Raw genomic sequence first — 21,913 nt, 5'->3', positions numbered from 1 at the left:
CCTAATGATAGGACAATTTACAATGACTAATTAACCTACCTGGTATGACTCTGGACTGTGAGGGGAAACTTGAGCACCTGGGGAAAACCCATTCATTCTAGGGGGAAGACCTACAGTGGAAACCAGAATTAAACTCTGATGCTCCAGGCTCTAACAGCATCATGCTAACTGCTATGCTACCATATATGGACTGAACCGTCATGAGGAATTGAGGATATAAAAAAATTATTTTGAACCTATGTAAACTCTGGCTAAAAGAATAATTGGGACTGAATAGGAATTTTTGAACTGAAATAAACTCTGTCTTCAGCAGTTAGCTAAAGCCAGCTTATACTAGTTCTCCCTTGGTTTGCAGAGAGACATTGAGAGTTTGATAACATTGTACATTGTACCCTCATTTGAGTAGAGGAAGGAGGACTCACTGATAAGGACAGGAATGAACATCTATCTGTAATTAAGTCAGGGCCTAGCAAAGGGAATAACTGATAAGGTCTGGACAGCACATCCATCTGTAATTAAGCCTTGATCTAGCAGACTCTCTTATCTGCAACTAAGTTTTTCACCGACAGACTTGGTGGGTGTACCAGTTCAAATGACATCTTGCAACAGTAATGTATGGGGCTTACTACGTATAAATATACGACTGTAACCAGAGAGAGGGGGTCCACTTGTCGGATGATGGTAGTACTTACGTGCCTTCCCTTTGACAACTGGGTATCAAACTCCTGCAGGAGGGTGCACAATAAACTGTGGTAACTATAAGAAGCTGGTCTCCTGAGTTTTATTCAGATTTTACTTTAACATTTGACAACACAAACAGGATCCCAAAAGAGGTAGTGCCAAGCAGATGGGCTGAGTAAGCGGCTGGACCACTCTTGTCCTTTTGTCGCTTTCTGTTAGTTCCTTTGGAGGCATGGTCCCTCGCCCAAGGCTGATTGCATAACCTTGACGGGATCGGGAAAGAATCTGCTGGGAGACTCGTATAAGGTAGGCAAATTTTACTAATTGAGTATGAGGCAGTACCGGGTCAATTTATTAATTGAGCAGGAGGTGGTTCTGGGTAAATTTCATTAATTGGGCAGGAGGCATTTGTGCCAGGTCAATTTATCAATTAAGCAGGAGGTGCCAAGCTGGGTAAATTTATTAATTGGTCAGGAGGTGCCAAACCAGGTAAATTTATTAATTGGGCAGGAGGTGCCAAGCTGGGTAAACTTATGAATTGGACAGGAGGTGTCAAGCTGAGTAATTTATCTGATTTGTTAATTGAGCAGGAGGCTTTGTGCTGGGTAAATAACAGAGAACATAGATCAATTACAGTCAATTGATACGAGTGGGCTAAGAACAGCCCTACACAATATGTGTGAGTTTTCCAGACAAGGAAAAAGATTTGCGAATGTTGAGTGCAGTGCTGAATAAGAAATTGGGGAACAAAATGTGACCACTGGGGGGAACCTGGAATATCACCTCATGAGAACAAGCAGTAAATTTGATATGGAAAAAGAAATGTGGAAATAAGTGGAAATTGTTGATAAAGGAATGGAAGGAAAAGGCAGAAAAGTGGAACAGTACATTATTAGCAAACACCGACCCTGTTTGAGGATAGTGACTGCGATGAGGGGTGGGCACCCACCATACGCCCCCCCCCTCACATTACTAGGGGCCAAGTGCACCCAATGCTTCCAAACCCCAATCCTCCCAGTACTCAGATACGGTGGCCGCTCGGGTAAAACAGCGGCGGTGGGGAAGGGGAGGTCCCTATACCCGGAGATCCAGAAAGGGAATACTGAGGATTATTCCGAGACAGGGAGGGAAGAATCCAATAAATCCCCAGAGTTAATGGCTCCACAAAGACAACTGCCCACCCGAATGCTGCCCAATCCTCGAGCAGTGGAGGAGGGATAGCCCTCAGTAATTCCTGTGTATGCACCCTGGAAGCCTCAAGAAACGATAATGATCATGAATCAGGCCCCAAATAGAAAAGAAAAACTAGCAGAGTTTGCTCAGGATGACTGCAGTACTATACAAATATATAATGCGACCCAGCAAGATTTATTTGGTCTCTGATGCATGATTCTCTCGGCTGATGAGGGGCAGAAATAGAAGGCAGAATTAAGATACCAAACCTATCAGGAGTTACAGGCGGAAAACCATAATGAGAATGAACAAGCAGACCAGATTATCCAAGCCTTGGAAAGGGCTCTCCAGCAACCTGTAAACATCACTAAAGAATGTACTTGAATGCAAACCTAAGCCTGGGGAATCGGGACCAGGCTATTGGGAGCGATTTGTGGCCCGCTACTGCACTTTCACAGGAGACCAAGCCTTTAATGAGGGGAATCCGTCCCCCCAGTTTAATGCCTTACTGCTCCAAAGCTTACCAACTAAGTTAGCCAACATGATTAAAACAAATAATATGGATTGGCATGACAATGACTGAAATCGAATGCAATGAGCTTTGACATATTATTGGGACCTGGCTTTCGAATCCCGATCAACCCTGAAGGGAACTAATATTAAAGATGAATACGTTTTGCGGGGAGAAGGAGGTGAGCGGCCTATGTCTGGGGATCAGAACTGGGTCATTTTCCCGATTGGCCGTACCCTGATAACCTGGACTCTTATTGGACAGGACCCAATAGAATGCTAGCCCAACGACTTCCATCCATCTGTCAAGATTCTAGGAATGGAAGGCCTGGTTCACCGCGCCGACCGTTATCACAGACAGGCGATGGGTGGGGGGGGTGGTGGTTTGAGAAAGACCAACCCTGGACCAAGTGGGGTGTGCTTCAATTGTGGATGTTCTGGGCATTGGAGGGCCTACGGGAACAAAAACCTACCAAGGGGCAGGTGGAGACAACGACCCGTTTAGAAATTGACAAGCAAGGATGCTCCCTACCGAGAGTACTACCCCTCCAGAAGAGCCCAATGTAATATTGCAAGTTGCTGGAATTCCAATTCTGTTTATGATTGATGGGGGGGGGGGGGGGGCAACCACATCCACTCTCGATCAGGAAATAGTATCGGAACAGGAATTCCAGCTGTCAGACGCTACAATCACTCGGTCTGGGTTCGAAGGCACGGAAAGTACGTATTCACACACCCAGCCACTGCAGGTGGAATTCCAGGGGAACCAGTGTGAGGTTTCATTTACAGTCACCACTAGTCTGAGGTGTAATCTAGAAGGGAGAGACTTGCTCTGTCCATTGGAAGTCGAGATTCTATGCGCAGACAAGGGGATCACCCTGGGACTAGTGAACAACCGACAGCTTCCCTAGTTTCTGACCCCCCAGTGGTGGGCACTTAATCTGGATTCCACTTCGTTTGACACCTCTCTGCCAGCGGTCGATCCCCATACGATCATGTGCTATGACCCTATGGGGTGTGCCACTGAGGAAAGCCAATATTATGCACCCCTCGAGGGACAGAAGTTCCCAGTCACGGTGATTGGAGAGGTTAAGACAGCTGGTAAGACATTCTTTTAATATTGACTGAATCCAGGACGTTATACCCCATCTCTGGGCAATTTCAGGCCATGAAGTCGGCTGCACCAACTGTCCCACTGTCCGGATCACTGTGAAAGAAGGACAGACTCTCCCATCCATTCCACAATATCCCCTCAAGCCCGAGGCAACGTTTTATGAGGATGGAAGCTCTTTTGTGGATCCAGCAGGGAAACGATATTCTGGCTATGCGATAGTGACAGACAGTGAAGTAATTGAGCAGGCCTCTTTGGAAGCAGCTGTCTCCGCCCAGAAGGCTCTACAGCTACGTTGAGTTTCAGCTATCATTAAATGTGCAGCCCACACCCGCATGTCCAACCGGGACACTAAAGGCAATGCTTTAGCAGATGAGACAGCGAAGAGTGTGGTACAATTATCGGTAGTTGTAGTCCCCTTGGGTTCCTGTCAAGCAACCCTCCGTCACATAAGCAGAACAGGTTTGCCAGACATGTGGGAAATACATACCTTTTAGGGGGATGCCTCTGAGGAGGAGCACAAACTGTGGTCTCAGATGGGATGCCAGAAAGACCCTGACTTAGGTTTTTGAATCACCCCAGCAGGACAGGTCTGTGTTCCTACACAGTTTTTACCAATATTGGTGGATTATATACATAATTGTACACATCTGGGAAAGGAGGGAATGGTTGGTAACCTGTACCCTGCACACCGGGTACGACTCCCTTGCCAGGTGGACCTTTTTCGTGTCTACAAGTTGATTTTATTGAATTGCCTAGAGTACATTGCTATAGATGCTGCTTAGTTATTATCGATGTGTTTAGTAGATGGATTGAAGCTATTCCAACTACCAATAATACTGCTGTGACAGTTGTGAAGGTATTATTACAGGAAATAATTCCCAGGTATGGCCTGCCAGAGATGCTGAGCTCTGACAACGGCCCACACTTTGTGGTGAAAGTAAACAAAGGGGTATGTAACAAACTAGCATTCAAGCAACAATTCCACTGTGTACACCACCCATAGGCCGCTGGCATAGTGGAAAGAGCCAATGGTACTCTGAAAAGTAAACTGGACAAACTAATGGTGGAGACTGAGCTCACTTGGTTGAAGGTTCTACCGCTAGCCCTATTCCACATGAGGGTTACCCTACAGGGGAAAACAGGGTTGTCACCAGCTGAAGTCATTTACGGACAGCCCATAAGGACATACTGGGAACCAAGATCTTGTGCACCATTGTTCCCAGAAAGCCTACCAGCAAAATTGGATATGCATACCCTGGTGGAAGAGATGGGGAAATATATATGTCAACTAAACAAAATTCTCCAAGCATTACATTCACAGGTACAACAGGTTTACAAGGAAGAGAACTACCCCGCAGAGAGGAGTGACTATCTCACCCTAGAATCTGGGGATTTTGTCCTGATTAAGAACTGGGATCGAGGGAAACTTGGACCTCGGTGGAGAGGACCATATCAGGTGTTACTGACCACTCCCACAGCTGTGAAACTGAAGGGGCAATCTCGGTGGATACATCGAACAGACTGCAAACGTGTTACTGATGGAACTGAGTACGACTCTCTCGGACTAAAGGAAAATATATTGGTTGATAGTAGTGTCCGTGCTTATGCCCTTGAGAGGGCTCACTCCAGCATCTGGGGGCCCTCATGTCAACACCTTTCTGTCTCTGTCACACCTATGCCAAACAGGTAGGACTAGGGGCCTGCTGGGTTTGCACCAAAATTCTGCAGCACGGTAAAACTATGATTCCAATGTCAGTAATCCCGCTCAACCAGAGTGAGGAACTCTCAGCTTGGGCTTTCTCAAATAACACCTGGGGAAGTGAGGTGCAGTAGTCCAGTCAGAGATGACTGTGGCTGTCAGTGTTTTGAGGGATGGTATTTCAGGCCCTCACCAAACGGAACCTCATATACTGATAATACAGTATTATTACTGCTGATAATACAGAATCTGAGGCCACAAACCAGGCACGCCCAGGATCCTCTTCAGTTTGCGTATAAGGAGAAGGTGGGAGTGGAGGATGCTATCACGTATTTGCTGCACAAATCACTCTCTCACCTAGAGGGGGTCAGTTGTGCTGTGAGGATTACATTCCTTGACTTCTCCAGTGCCTTTAACACCATCCAGCCCAAGATCTTAAGGCACAAACTAACGGAGATGGGAGTAGACTCTCACATGGTGGATTGGATAGTCAGTATGTGCGGTTTGGAGACTGTAGGTCTGACACGGTGGTCAGCAGCACAGGGGCGCCGCAGGGAACCGTACTCTCTCCGGTCCTGTTCACCCTGTACACATCAGACTTCCAATATAACTCAGAGTCCTGCCATGTGCAGAAGTTCGCTGATGACACGGCCATAGTGGGGTGTGTCAGGAATGGACAGGAGGAGGAGTATAGGAAACTGATACAGGACTTTGTGATATGGTGCAACTCAAACTACCTGCGTCTCTCTATCACCAAGACCAAGGAGATGGTGGTGGACTTTAGGAGATCTAGGCCTCATATGGAGCCAGTGATCATTAATGGAGAATGTGTGGAGCAGGTTAAGACCTACAAGTATCTGGGAGTACAGTTAGATGAGAAGCTAGACTGGACTGCCAACACAGATGCCTTGTGCAGGAAGGCACAGAGTCGACTGTACTTCCTAAGAAGGTTGGCGTCATTCAATGTCTGTAGTGAGATGCTGAAGATGTTCTATAGGTCAGTTGTGGAGAGCGCCCTCTTCTTTGTGGTGGCGTGTTGGGGAGGAAGCATTAAGAAGAGGGACGCCTCACGTCTTAATAAGCTGGTAAGGAAGGCGGGCTCTGTCGTGGGCAAAGTACTGGAGAGTTTAACATCGGTAGCTGAGCGAAGGGCGCTGAGTAGGCTACGGTCAATTATGGATAACTCTGAACATCCTCTACATAGCACCATCCAGAGACAGAGAAGCAGTGTCAGCGACAGGTTACTATCGATGCAATGCTCCTCAGACAGGATGAAGAGGTCAATACTCCCCAATGCCATTAGGCTTTACAATTCTACCGCCAGGACTTAAGAACTTTTTAAAAGCTATTATTAATGCTTTTTGAGATGGTGATTTAGATGCATATCATATTTTTTTTTACTGAGTTAAGTATTGTATGTAATTAGTTCTGCTACAACAAGTGTATGGGACATTGGAAAAAAAGTTGAATTTCCCCATGGGGATGAATAAAGTATCTATCTATCTATCTATCTATACTGGGAAACATGCATCCTGGCCATACCTACGGGTACCCAGCAGCGGAATAGTAAATGCCACCTGTTTCTGTAACTTCCAGGGAGGGGAAGATGCATTTTTTTTCTGGGAAGTAGCAGCTGTACTACCTATACCACTGCAGACCCTCCCCGACCAGTAAGTGGCACCCACTGGGTGTGTGGAAATCGGGCCTATATATATGACTCCCAAGGGAAACTTCCAGCAGCTGGGACCTGCAAAGTCCCAGCAAAGGGTGGACCAGCTGTTATAATCTAGCATATTTAAGTTGCCAGATGTATTTAAGTTGCTGATGACATCACTGTTGGCAGAATCAAAGATGGTGATGAATCAGCATATAGTTGCAAGAAAAAGTTTGAAAACCCTTTGCAATTGCCTGGTTTTCTGTATCAATTACTCATGAAATGTGGTCTGATCTTCATCTATGTCATGATAATAATAGACAACACAATCTTCCTAAACTAACAGCACACAAACAATTGTACTTTCCATGTCTTTATTGAACACATTGTTTAATCATTCACAATCCAGTGTGGAAAAAGTATATGAACCCTTGTATTTAATAACTGGTAGACCTCCTTTAGCAGCAATAACCTCCACCAAACATTTTCTGTAGCTGCTGATCAGACTTGTACATGGTCAGGTGGAATTTTACACCAATCCTCCATACAAAACTCTTTAGTTCATCAATATTTCTGGGATACCTTGCATGAACAGCCCTCTTCAGATCATATCACGGCATCACAATTGGGTAAAGGTCTGGATTCTGACTTGGCCATTCCAAAACATGAATTTTCTTCTTTTTAAACCATTCTGTTGTTGATTTACTCTTGTGTTTTAGATCATTGTCTTGTTGCATCATCCAACTTCTATTAAGCTTCAGATGATGGACTGCTACCTTGACATTCTCCTGTAAAATGTCTTGATACACTTTTGAACTAATTGTTTCCTTGACGATTGCAAGCTGGTCAGGTACTGAGGCAGCAAAGCAGCTCCAAACCATGAGGCTCTTTCCAACATACTTCACAGTTGGGATGAGGGTAGGGAGAGGGGAGAGCTAACCAAATAAATAAATAAGCAAGCAATAAATATCAAGAACATGAGATGAAGAGTCCTTGAAAGTGAGTCCAGAGGTTGTGGGAATATTTCAATGATGGGGCAATTATCCCCATTGCTTCAACAGCCTATTATTGAGGGGTAATAGATGTTCCTGAATCTGACGATGTGAGTTCTGAGGCTTCAGTACCTTCTTCCTGATGGCAGCAGTGAGAAGAGAGCATGACTGTGTGGTGGGGATCCCTGATGATGGATGCTGCTTTCTTGTGACAACACTTCCTGTCGATATGTTCAATGGTGGGGAGGGCTTTACCAATAATGTACTGGGCTGTATTCACACCCATTTGTACAATTTTCTGTTCAAGGGCTTTGGTATTTCCATACCAGGCTGTGATGCAGCCAGTCAATACATTCTTCACAAAGCATCTATAGATGTCTGTCGAAGTTCTAGATATCACACTGAATCTTCATAAACTCCATAAAATGGAGTTTTATGAAACTCCATAAAACTTCATAAAATCTACATAAAAATAAAGTAGAGGTGCTGCTGTGCTTTGAGGAATTTTAAGTTGCTGGCCCCTTTCCACCTCTGATTCTCCAATGAGAACTAACTTATGGAGTTCCAGTTTCCTCCTCCTGAAGTCAATAATCAGCTCCTTGGTCTTTCTGGCATTGAATAAGGGGTTGTTGTTATAGCACAGTGGAGAGTATCCTAACTGGTTGCATCATGGCCTGGTATGGAAAAACCAATGCCCGGAATGGAAAAAGATACAGAAAGTGGTGGATGCAGCCCAGTCCATCACAGGCAAAGCCCTCACACCATTGAGTTTGTTTACTTAGAACACTGCCACAAGAGGCAGCATCTATTATCAAAATGTTGGCTGAGAAGGGTTTAAAATATGGAAGAAAGCACTGAAACATAGAAGCCTAGCAATCTACAGCACATTGCAGGCCCTTCAGCACACAATGTTGTGCTAACCCTAACCTACTCTAGAAGTTGCCTAGAATTTCCCTACTGCATAGCCCTCTATTTTTTTAAGCTCCATGTACCTATCTAAGAGTCTCTTAGAAGACCTATTGTATCAGCCTCTATCACTTTTGCCTGAGGTGCATTCCACACACCTACCACTCTCTGTGTGAAAAACTCACCTCCAATATCCCCCTTGTACCTACTTACAAGCACCTTAAAACTATGCCTTTTCGTGTTAGCCATTTCAGCCCTGGGAAAAAGCCTCTGGCGATCCACCTGATCAATGCCTCTTATCATCTTATACACCTCTATCAGGTCACCTCTCATCCTCCATCGTTCCAAGGAGGAAATGCCAAGTTCACTCAACCTATTCACACTTCCCAATCCAGGCAACATCCTTGCAAATCTCCTTTGCATTCTCTCTATAGTATCCACATCCTTCCTGTAGTGAAGTGACCAGAACTGAACACAATAATAAAGCTAATCTTCAATATATTTTGAGAATTCAAATGTAAATATGCATTATAATTAACGGCAGGACCCTTAGTAGTGTGGAATGCAGACGAGTCCAAGTCCATAGCTCCAGGAAAGCGGCTACACAGGTTGATATGGAGGTTATGAAGGTATATGGCATGCTTGCCTTTATTAGTCCAGGCATTTAATTCAGAAGACAGGAAGTTATGTTGCAGGTTTATAAAACTGGTTAAGCTTCGTCTGGAATTGAATTCCGTTACAGTCATAGAGTAACCTCAGCTTTAAATATACTCAACTTGAATGAGTCAAGGACAAGAAAATTTGACAAACCAATTGTCTTTGTCCTTGCCATATAGCTGAAGGAATACAATTTGGTGAAGCTGCTCTGTAAACTCCATTTTGTGAGCTGTCTTGTGAACTGTTTGCACTGGAGTAGCTGTATAGAAGTGCTTTAACGTGGACACAGACAAGAGAAAATCTGCAGGTGCTGGAAATCCAAGAAACACACAAAAAGCTAGAGGAACTCAGCAGGCCAGGCTATATCTATACTCGACACTTTGGGCTGAGACACTTCATCGGGACCAGAGAAAAAAAGATGAGGAGTCAGAGTTAGAAGGTGGGGAGGGGAAGAACCACAAGGGGAGGAAGAACATAAAGTGGACACAATGTTGCTCCTGATATTGTGCTGAACTGAAGATAATTTCTAAATAAGAAGTTATTTGTGTGGTATTCTTTAGTAAAAGACCATGAGACCATAGATAAAGGAGCAGAATAAGGCCATTTGGCCAATTGAGTTTGCTTTCTCATTCAATCATGGTTGATTCTTTTTTCGCCTTCTCAACCCCTTCCCTGGCCTTCTCCACATAACCTTTGATACCGTGTCCAATCAAGAACCTATCAATTCCTGCCTTAAATACACCCAACAACCTGGCATCCACAGCTGCCCATGGTAACAAATTTCACAAATTCACCACCCTCTTGCTAAAGAAATTTCTCCGCATCTGTTTTAAATGGATGCCCCTCTATCCTGAGGCTGTGCCTTCTTGTCCTAGACTCCCCCACCATGGGAAAACATGCTTTCTACATCTACTCTGTCTAGGCCTTTCAACATTCAAAGGGTTTCAGTGATATTCCCCTTCATTCTAAATTTCAATGAGTACAGACCCAGACCATCAAATGTTCCTTGTATGATAACACTTTCATTCCTGGAATCATCCTTGTGAACTGCCTCGGACCCTCTCCAATGCCAGCACATCTCTTCTTAGATGAGGAGCCCAAAACTGTTCATAATACTCAAGGTGAGGCCTCGCCTGTGCCTTATAAAGCCTCAGCATCACATCCTTGCTCTTGTATTCTAGACCTCTTGAAATGAATGCTAACATTACATTTGCCTTCCTCACCACTGACTCAACTGGTAACATAACCTTCAGGATATTCTGCGCAAGGACTCCCAATCCCTTTGCATCTCAGACGTTTGGATTTTCTTCCTGTTTAGAAATAATCCGCACATTTATTTCTACTACCAAAGTGCATGAGCATACATTTTCCAACATCGTATTTTATTTGCCACTTTCTTGCCCATTCTCCAAATCCGTCTACTTTTTTCTGCAGCCTGTTTCCTCAACATTACCTGCCCCTCGACCAATCTTCGTATCATCAGCAAACTTGGCAACATAGCCATCTATTCCATCATTTGAGTCATTGATATACAGCATAAATAGAAGTGGTCCCAACACGAACCCCTGTGGAACACTGCTAGTGACTTCCACCAACCAGACAAGGATCCTTTTATTCCCATCTGCTGCCTCCTACCAATCAGCCAATGCTCTAAACATGTTAGTAACTTTCCTGTAATACCATGGGTTCTTAATTTGGTAAGCAGCTTCATGTGTGGAAAGTGAAATGGTGGTACAACTTTATGAAGAACTGAGATGAGATTTTGTAAAAGAAATAAGAAATGAGGCGAGTGTTTGTTAATAATCAGGGTTAAGTACCACTGATATAGGGAAAAGACTGGAGTACCAGGATAATGGTGCAATGTCACGTAATTTTGGGTCCTGCTTCAGGAAAAAAAGGGCTTATAACACAAGTACATCTTCATTGTAAATGTAATGGTACTGTTGGTGTGAACAAAAATCAGAAATGAGTTCATTGGTTAGCATGTGCTCCAGGCAACTCAATCCCAGTTGCAATGGAGCCTTGAGATTGCTGTATACATTTTACCCCATGGCAGAGTCAATGATAACTGACAGCACAGCCATTGTAGTGGCATTACTTGCCCTTTGTTGTGTGATGAGACTCAGACAGATACAAATGCTTTAAAGTCGACACAATGATGCTCCTGAACTAAAGATAATTTCTGAATAAGAAGTTATTTGTGAGATGTTCTTTGGTAAGATAGAACATGCAGGTTTATGATTAGGGGAATCTGTGTCTGGCCTGAGTAACATGAACTGCTGATCTGCTCTGATTCAGAACAAAGAGACAGTAATTACGCGTTGTCACTTGTGAGAAGAGCAATCAAATGAAGCTTCAACTGGTTCCAATGGGAAGCCAACACACATTAGTCCTAAAAGCTAGAGCCACTGAGACTGAAACACAACTCAAACTGATAAGGAAGGAATATAAGAATGAGGGGCTTTGAATGCAAAGCAGTGAGCACTCCAGAGATTAACTATGGCAGGGAAGACTCACATGCCAGGGGCTAGGTGAAGAAGGTTCAACCATTTGGCCAACGGGAGATGACCACTTTCGGTGTTATAAATTGGAGAAATGGTCTGAGTGAGTATTGGTACAGAAAGCACAGTACAATTCATGTTGGCCTGGAGTCAACATAGTTATATCATATTTGTTCACAGACAATAACATGCAAGCTTTGATTAATTAAATGTTGTGTTGTGAAATGCCTAATTTAATCAGTTGATGGTAGTCAACAAAAGACCCTCATCATCCAGGCCTGCCCTCTTCTTGCTACTGCCATCGGGCAAGACGTACAAAAGTCTTAGATCCCATACCACTAGGTTCAGAAACAGTTATTACACTACATTAGTCAGGATCCTGGGTGACAAGGATAACTTCATTCACCACTACTCTGAACTGCTTCTACAATCTACTTTTATGAATTCCTTAAACTTCTTAGAATGATTTTTATTTGCATAGCTCGTCTTCTTTCGTACACTGCTTGTTTGTCAATTTTTTTCCTGTTTATAGTTTTTCTTATATTTCTATTGTATTTATTTTCTCCCTAAAAATATCAGCAAGAAAATGAATTTCCAGAGAGTATATCAAAGTACTCATATATATATATGATATATATCATATATATGTACTTTTGGTAATAAATTTACTTTGAAGTTTGACAATTAAAAGGTAGTTGGACAGGTACACGAGTAGGAAAGGCTGAGGGTGATAGGGACCAAACACAGGCAAATGGCACTTGCTTAGATGGGCATGGGTAAATTGCAGTTCAGGGCCTGTTTCCATGCTGTATGTATTACCCTACTGCTCTTCTTTCCAGATAACAAATGGTACAGATGTTAACAAAGTTGTTCTGAATTTACAAAAATGGAGTATGGAATATCTGCTATCAGTCATTTATGAAAGAGATATTAATAACTTAATCACAGATTAACAGTTTAGTTTCTGCTATTACAGAAACCCAATGCAAACCAATACAGGAAAAACATCAAAAATGTACTCACCACTGGCTTTGGAAGCAGCTACACAAATCTCTTCTGCAATATATTCACCCAGTGGATAGGTTAAGCAGTTGTTCTCGGGTTTGCTGGGAATAGGATAAAAGCTAACTTTTAGCCCTGTTCCAATTTGCTTTGATGCCCATGGAGCTTGATGTAGGTCCCCATTTTGGAGTGGAGTTGACCCGGTATCCATATCAGTGACTGTTATGCAGGCCGTCATTTTGTAGTGAGATCCTCACCTCACAACTGCAAACCAAAAATAAGTGAATTAAAAGACATAAAGAGATAAAGCATGCCCATGGCAGCATTGATGACACTGAACTTAGTATTTCTGGAGTGTTCGCCAATATCTTTAACCTCTCACTTCAGCAGTCTGGAGGTATCTACCTTCTTCAATTATAACGGTACCTCAGAAGAACATGGTAACCTGCCTCAATGACTATTGTTCAGGTCATTATTGACATCCACTGTGATGAAATGCTTTGAGAGATAGAAACATATAAATTCCTGCCTGAAAAGTGTCTTGGATCCACTCTAATTTGTCCACTGGCACAACAGATCTCAAAAAATAACATTGCATTGGCTCTTCACTCAACCCTGGAACATCTGGACAGTGAGGATACTTGTATCAGGATGCTCTTCAGAGACTACAGCTCAGCATACAATACTATCATCCCCTCAAATCAATAAACTTCAATATCTCCTTGTGTAACTAGATCCTTGATTTCCTCACTTACAGACACCAGTCAAATTGGACTGGACCACAAGGCTGTGTGCTTAGCACCCTGCTTTACTCACTTTATACTTGAGACCATCAGGGTAAACAAAGCTCTAATGCAATATTTAATTTTGCTGACAACACCACTGTCATTGGTCAAATCAAAGGTGGTGACGAATCTGTATATATGAGGGGGACTGAAAATCTGGCTGAGTAATGCCACAACAACAACCACTCCCTCAATGTCAGGAAGAGCAAGGAGCTGATTATTAACTTCATGGGGATCAGTGGGGGAGAGGGCCAGCAACTTTAAAGTCTGCAGATGCTGGAAATCCAAAGCAACACACCCAAAATGCAGGAGGAACTCAGCAAGTCAGGCAGCATCTATAGAAATAAATAAATAGTTGATGTTTTGGGCTGAGGCCCTTCTTCAGGACTGAAAAGGAAGGGGGAAAATGGCAGAATAAAAAGGTGGGGGGAGGGGAAGAAGGACTAGCTAGAAGATGATAGGTGAAGCAAGTGGATAGGAAAGTAGGAAGATAAAGGGATGGAGAGGAAGAATCTGATAGAGGAGAGTGGACTATAGAAGAAAGTAAAGAAAGAGGGGACCTAGGGGGAAATGATAGATAGGGGAGAAGAGGTAAGAGGTCAGAGTTGGGAATAGAAGGGGGGGGAAGGAGGGTTTTTTTTAAACCAGAAGGACAAATGATATTCATGGGTGTTGCCCACTGAGGGTGGCCTCATCTTGGCACAAGTGGAGGCCATGGATCAACATACTGGAAGGAGAATGGGAATTGAAATTAAAATTATTCCAAAATAGAAAAACATCCAAAATAATTCTGGCCTCATGTATTTCAAAGGATACTCATCCAGTATAGGCTGCAAAGAAATCATTGGAAATGCCACTGGCCAAATTCTGTGATGCAAAACTGACCTGCTCCAGGCTTATAGTTTTCCACAAAATAATATATATTGTCTCTTTTACACACCATTCTTAAGACTACTTTGAAAGGACTTCTTCATTATGTTGTTCCTTCAATTAGTCAAGATTAGGTTAGAGACTAAAATAACAATTCCTTATAAAAGAAGAAATAGAAACAGGAGTTGGGCCCTTCCATCTTGCTCAACACTTCAGTAAAATTGCAGCTGACCCTCCACCTCAAAATTGAATTCCTTCCCAATCCCCACATTACAGAGTGCCCAAAATTCTTACCCTCTCTGCAACTGTATCCACTGTTAGAGAACTTCTTACTTCTGAAGAAGATCAAGACCCCTATGAGATTACACTGCTCTGCAACTGGCTGACATGTAATCAACTTGGCAGAAGCAGGTTGAAACTAGTTGAAACTAGTTCAACTAGTTTTTCCTCAACTTCTCCTGGTGGAAAAACTTGCTTGTAATGGGATCAAAGACTGAGATTTGTACCCAGCCCTGAATTGTGCTGCTGACTGGTCTTCTCTGACCAAGAAAAGGCTCAATACTTCCTCTGGGTAACTTACTGCTTTAAAAGCAGAGTCATTTCTGATAAAAGTCCCATGCAGTTCAGTCAGTATCCACTCACAATGGTTCTAAGTAACTTCCACTCACAAAGACAGCATGTTTCATTTTCTGCCACTCCATAAGCTGTTGGGGAATAGCCCAGCCACTGAGTTCTCAGAAGGAACCTTGCCATAAATCAACCACAAAAATAAGAGATCTCTGCCACCAAATTAGACTGGTGTTTCATCCATCTCTAAGAACCATAATTTAGAAACTTCTTCCCACACCAGGTGCTATATGTTCTTATTAGTTGCATACAATATATAGCACAACACCTGGCTAGCCAACCAGCCCAGTTTGTCACTGCTCTGCACAAGTCTCCACCAATCCTCCTTCATACAAAGCTATCCCCTTTTTCATCTGAAGAAGGGTCTTGGTCCAAAATGTTGACTGTTTGTTCACTTCCATGGGTGCTGCCTGACCTGTTGAGTTCCTCCAGCATTTTGTGTATGTCTCTTTTCCATCTGTTTCTTCCTCCCTTCTTGCTTACCTAAAAATTTCCATTAAAACATTTTTGCTTAATTACCTAAACTTTTCTTTGTCGTAGCAAGATACACATTCTCCTCAACCTCAGGATGAACTAACCAGGTAATTTTGAATAGAAAATTATAAACCACAGAATCACTGAAAGGATATATCCCGGTAAAAAGTCGAACAAAACTTTATAACCATGCAAGTAAGTTGAAATCATTTGGCCTAATCCCAACTTCCAGACATTTAAAAATACATCTAGGTGCTGGATTTAGGAATAGTGAGTCCAGAACTCTATCATCCACTATCAGTCATGAGGTAGAAATATTTTTACCTCATCTCCCCTCTTATTCCTTCTACCAACTGCTTTAAATCTATGCCAAGGGAAATATGTCCTAGCTATTTATTCTATCTAGGCTCCTCTTAATTTTATAAAGCCTGTTCATTTACAAACAATTTAGCAATCCAATCTATTGTCAGTCACAATGGTAACATCCTTACACTTCTCCAATACAATCATGCCTTTTCTGTAAGTGATGATGTTCAATAGCCCACTTTTAGACTATTATCCTATTTTCCTTAATGTTTCTCAGATGACATCTGAGCACAAGTATTCAATTCTATATTATACTTAAATATTATTCTATTGAAAATTTGGCTGAGTGGTATAACAACAATCTATCACTTAATAAGACTTCTGATTGTAGACTTCAGAAGAGGGAAACAAGAGGTCCATAAGCCAGCAATCAACGGAGGATCAGAAGTGGAGAGGGTCGGAAATCTTAAATTCTTGGGTGTCACTATCTCAGCGGACCTGTCCTGGACCCATGATATGAATACAATTGCACCACAGTGCCTCTACTTCCTCAGGAGTCTGCGGAAATGCAGCATATCATCAAAAACTTTCGCAACCTTCTATAGCTGTGTGGTGGATAGTGTGCTGACTGACCACGTTATGGCCTGGTATGGGAACACCAATGCCTTTGAGCAGAAAATCCCATAAAATGTAGTGGATTTGGTCCAGTACATCACAAGTAAAACCCTCCCAACCACTGAGCATATCTACATGAAACATTGCCATGAAAAAGCAGCATCCATTATCAAAGATCCTCACCACACAAACTGCTGCCATCAGATAGAAGGTACAAGTGCCTCAGGACTCTCAACACCAGGTTCAAGAAAAATTATTACCCCCTCAACCATCAGGCTCTTGAACAAAAGGGATAACTACACACATTTAAGGACTTTTTTTCCTGTTACTTCATGCTCATTATTTATTGCATTTGCAGTTTGTTGTCGATTGTTTACATTTACTGTTCTGTGGATTTGCTCAGTATGCCCACAGGAAAAGAAAATCTCAGGGTTGTACATGGTGACATGTATGTACTCTGATAATAAATTTTACTTTGAATATTGAACTAATCAGAGCCAAAATGTTGGACCGATAGCAATATTTAGGAAAAAAAAGTATCTAGTGTCAGAGTTCAATTTGCAGATTTTCTTATTGTTATTAGCCCTTTGTTCTTGCCCACTCCGTTAATGAAATCACATCTGCTTCTCCACCTTATGTCCACATTCCTGTCTAATTTGATCACTGTTTCTATTATTCTATTATTTCTCATTTTGACACTTTTGTTCACAGCTCCCCAGTAGCTGCGGTTATAAGATATTCAGTAACAGATGATTACAATAGGAGATTATTGGAGAGATTCAGTGGGACAGGCAGCATCTGTGGAGAGGGAAGCAAATTTATTATTTCATGTCAATGACCCTTTAGCGGAAGTGGGAAACGTTATATAGTGACTGAGAAATTTTAAGTTAAAAGAAAAAGATGTTATTGCAAAAGGGAAACCCTAAATGTTACTTTTTTTCTTTTGTCTGCTGAGTACTTCCAGCATATTTTGCTTTATTTCATATTTTCAATTTTATTTTTGCTTTTCAGTTAAAATTGAATTATTGTGAGCAACTAGCAATTACTCAGTGAAACGCCTTTCAGATCCCAAGAGGCTCTAAAGCTTTTTCTAGCTAATGAAGGTGATTTAAAGTAGGAGATTAGAAAAAGTAGGCCAGAGACCAGAAAAGCTCATTTTATTCGGACCGTGTGGGTGGTTTGCACTCACTGCCAGAAACATTGTAGAGACAAGAATCTTGACAATTTTTAAACAGTACTTGGATATGTACTGACAAACTAGGATCTGAGGAACAATAGGGAATACAGACCTGTTTAAATTGGCTTAGACACTGCAAACATAAACCCAGCTACAGGGTTTTGACATAGAACATCTGCAATTCAGGTCCACTAGCCTTCCACACAGATGTTACTCAGCCTGCTGAGTTCCTCCAGCAGATAGTTCTGATGGAGATTCCAGCTTATTGTCTCTTAAAAATGTACCATTTGGGAATAATTACAAATGTTTAACAAGCTAGGAAAGGATAATGTGGTTTGCTTCTGTAACATAACATTGCTTATTATGCTGAAACATGGTTCTCAAATAGCCTATTACTTCCATTTCTAGTGAGACTTTGTGTAACTATAGTAAGCCACATTAATAGTTTGTGTGTGTACAAATGATGAGATTTACTTATGTTTATCTACTCATTTCAGAAACAGAAGCATCTGGTTTCAAACAAAACTATGATTAAAACCTTTCCCATCAGGAATCACAGAGAACTGCCATATGGAAATAGCAAGCCATAAACACAAGAGATTCTGAAGATATTGGAAATCAGAGTAACACACGCAAAATGCTGGAAGAACTTAACAGTTCAGGCAGTATCCACAGAGAGGCATGAACAATCAAAGCTTTGGGCCAAAAGACCTGATGCATGATTTTGGCCCTAAGTGTCAATTCAAAAAAAAAGAACAATGTATTTATTCCTGTGGGGAGTTCACATTCATCATTTTCTAATATGTTGCTGAAAAATATTGATAGCTAATTAGTTAAAAAATAATTTTTGTGAAAGGAATGAATTCCAATTGATCACACATATTAGAGGGAGATTGAAAATTTGGCTGAGTTGTGTCATTTCAACAACCTCTCACTCAATGTCAGTGCACTGCGTATGTTAATCAAAATGGCTTCTTTGTTTGTTAAAAGTCAGACTGCTTCTTTGTTGTGCTAACTGGTGAGGGAGTGTTTTTCTTGCAGAGCATTTTTGAAGCTTGTTTAGGTTAAAATTGCTGATAACGGGGATTGTATTCATTTGTTAATCAATTGGGTTGGATGTTATTTTCTTGTATGTCTGGGAGCTGGGATTGCCCGGTATTTTCGGGAGTCGGGGAGAAGACGGCGAGGAAGACGGACAGGTGCGGCACTGATGGTCAATCACCGAGGGTGGTCCCAGGTGTGCGGGTCATGGAGATCAGAGAAGAGCGAAGTGGTCAGAGGGTCAAGGATTGAGCTCCAACGATGTGCATAAATCGACTGAATTTTGATAAGTTTTGGTGACTTTATTTTCTTTCCCTTCATATATATTGTATCGTTATTAATCACTTAGTTCTAGTAAGATTTATAAAGTGTATTCTGTAACTGTACCTGGTGTGAGCTTGATATCGTGTGTGCGACTTTGCATTAGCGTGTATTCCACAGCATCCACGTATACAGGAGGCGGGGTTTGGTGGGTGGCTGGAATTTTCCCCTAGACATACACTAGCTTGTCATGTAAGCGTTACATCAGCAAGACCAAGGAACTGATTACTGACTTCAGGAGGAGGAATTCAGAGGTCCATGAGCCAGTCCTCAAAGGATCAGAGGTGGAGAGGTTCAGCAACTTTAAATTCCTTGTTGTTATTATTTTGGAGGACCTGTCCTACCCAGCACGTAAGTGCAATTACAAAGAAAGCACAGTAACTCCTCTACTTCCTTAGGAGTTTGCGAAGATTCGGCATGACACCCAGAACTTTGACAAACCTCTACAGATGTGCAGCGGAAAGCATATTTACTGGTTATATTGCAGCTTGGTATGGAAACACCAATGCTCTTGAATGGAAAATCCCACATAAAGTAACAGATACTGCCTAGTCCATCACAGGTTAAGCCCTCCCCAGCATTAAACACAGCTATATCAATCACTGTCGCAGGAAAACAGCATCCATCATCAGGGACCCCCACACAGGACATGCTCTCTTCTTGCTCCTGCCATCAGGAAGGTGGTACAGGAGCCTCAGGACTCACACCACCAGGTTCAGGAACAGTTACTCAACCATCAGGCTCCTGAACCAAAGGGGTAACTTCACTTGTCCCATCATTGAAATGTTCCCACAACCAATTAACTCACTTTCGTGGACTCTACATCAAATGTTCTCGACATTTATTGTTTGTTTATTTATTTCTTTTTGTATTTGCACAGTTTGTTGTCTTTTGCATGCTGATTGAATGCCCAAATTGATGGGCTCTTTCATAGATTCTACTATGGTTATTAATCTGTAGATTAATTGAGTATGCCTACAAGAAAATTAATCACAGGATTGTATATGTACTTTGATAATAAATTTACTTTGAACTTAGAACCATTTTTTACAATCTGAAACCCCAAGTCAGAAATGTTAAAATCACATCAACATACACTCCATCTGCAAAAATTTGCTCCTTTGAATTCTGAGGGAGAGAGACAGAGTATAATGTGCTGTCACTATTGGAACTAATGCCTGTGGATGAATTGCTACACAGTTGTGGGAAAATGCAAGACTCTAGAAAAAAGTGACTTTGGATTCATGGTTATCAAAGTTTTCAATTAGTGAGGTTTCCTCATTTCATGTAACGATACAAAATACTGGACTCATGTAGCCTGCTAGACCATTCATTTTAGGTAATCTAGTCTGTTCCTTGTAAAACACCTCCTGAGATCTAATTAATCTGGTCTTTCGCTGTATTACTGCAAATTGCTGCTCGTACCAATCCAATTCCCATTTGTATGCCCTAATTGACTTTTCTTTCATCCCCTACAGACTGCATACTTCACATCATCTTTATTCTGCAGAAGCTAAGATGCCTGGATCTTTTGACCAAAAATCCTGTTTTTTGCTACTTTAAATGCACTTGAATCTCTAATTACCCTCTCCAGTGCCTGCGCTATCAAGAATTTATCAATATGTACACCTAGGTCCCTCTGTAGCGTCATTAACACTGTTCTATTTCGTTTATATAATTTCTCCTCTTCTGCTGAAGTGCGCTCAATACTTATTTGTTTTAAATTTCCTCTTGAGTGCTATTCTCAAAACCATGTCCTTTTGCAGTCCATGATTGTTCTTCTCACCCGCTATTAGGTAAATCTCTGCTGTTAGCTGTGCAGACACAAAATACCAAATGTTTGATCATTCTAGTTAATGTTACTCAAAACTACCAATACAGAGCAAATTATTACAAGTGCAGTATAATTCTGGGAGTGAAAATAATGAGAACACAGAAAAGATCAGGCAGCATCTAAGGAAAGAGAAACAGAATGAACATTTCAAGTCAATGATATTTCAACAATTCCACTCAAGGGTCACTGATCGGAAATGCTAACACACTTTCTTCCTCCAGATCAGTGTTTAGTATCCCTTACAATTCTTTTAGATTTCCAGCATCTGGAGTTTCTCACTTTTCAATTTTTTTCAGGACAGCATTGTCCTAAGTGGCTTCTCAAAGTCCAACCCTACATCCCCGAAGCTATATAGGCCAAAACCCTGTACTGTGGATACAATGGATTATAGAAACATGGATGAGCTCCAATCATACCATGGACTTTGTGGACAATGGAGGCAGGAGGTTATCAATGGCTTTTGCTTCACTGGTAGCATAGGCCCAAGAAGATTGTCCTCAGTGAGGAAATAGGTGCGGGGACGGGGTTGACGCTAGCAATGCAAGATGAAAAATGGGATTGGAGCAGAATTAATGCTGCTGGGTATGCTACAAGAATGCATGGACATTAAGGGCCTATTTCCATATGCACACAGATGCTGGAAATCCAGAGTAACACACATAAAATGCTAGACAAACTCAGCAGGTCAGGAAGCATCAATGTAGAGGAATGAACAGTTGATCCTTTGGGTTGAGACTCTTCATCAGGACTTGGCCCAAAGCGTTGATTGTTCATTCCTTTCTATAGATGCTGCCTGATCTTCTGAGTTCCTCCTGCATTTTGCATGTGTTACTCTGGATTTCCAACATCTGCAGAATCTCTTGTGCTTATGATTTGCTATTTCCATATAGCAGCTCTCTGTGACACCTGATGGGAAAGCTTTTAATCATAGTTTTGTTTGAAACTAGATGCTTCCATCTCTGCGATGAGTAGAT

At 42.0% G+C, this 21,913-nt stretch overlaps 1 protein-coding gene across 3 annotated transcripts in view; it reads right to left on the bottom strand.

The window, feature by feature from the left end:
* Window positions 1-21,913, bottom strand: part of jak2b (Janus kinase 2b) — a 286,317-nt gene that overhangs the window by 126,172 nt on the left and 138,232 nt on the right. For all 3 annotated transcript variants that reach the window (XM_073048656.1, XM_073048658.1, XM_073048657.1), the window contains exon 2: window positions 12,911-13,153. In XM_073048656.1, the coding sequence (XP_072904757.1) occupies window positions 12,911-13,127 (217 nt within the window). In that variant the 5' untranslated portion in view covers window positions 13,128-13,153. The remainder of the gene's footprint in view (window positions 1-12,910; window positions 13,154-21,913) is intronic.

Source organism: Hemitrygon akajei, chromosome 6 (assembly GCF_048418815.1).
Source record: "Hemitrygon akajei chromosome 6, sHemAka1.3, whole genome shotgun sequence".
NCBI lineage: Eukaryota > Metazoa > Chordata > Chondrichthyes > Myliobatiformes > Dasyatidae > Hemitrygon > Hemitrygon akajei.
Note: the sequence above shows the minus strand (reverse complement) of the source record. Positions and strands in the feature narration are given on the sequence as shown.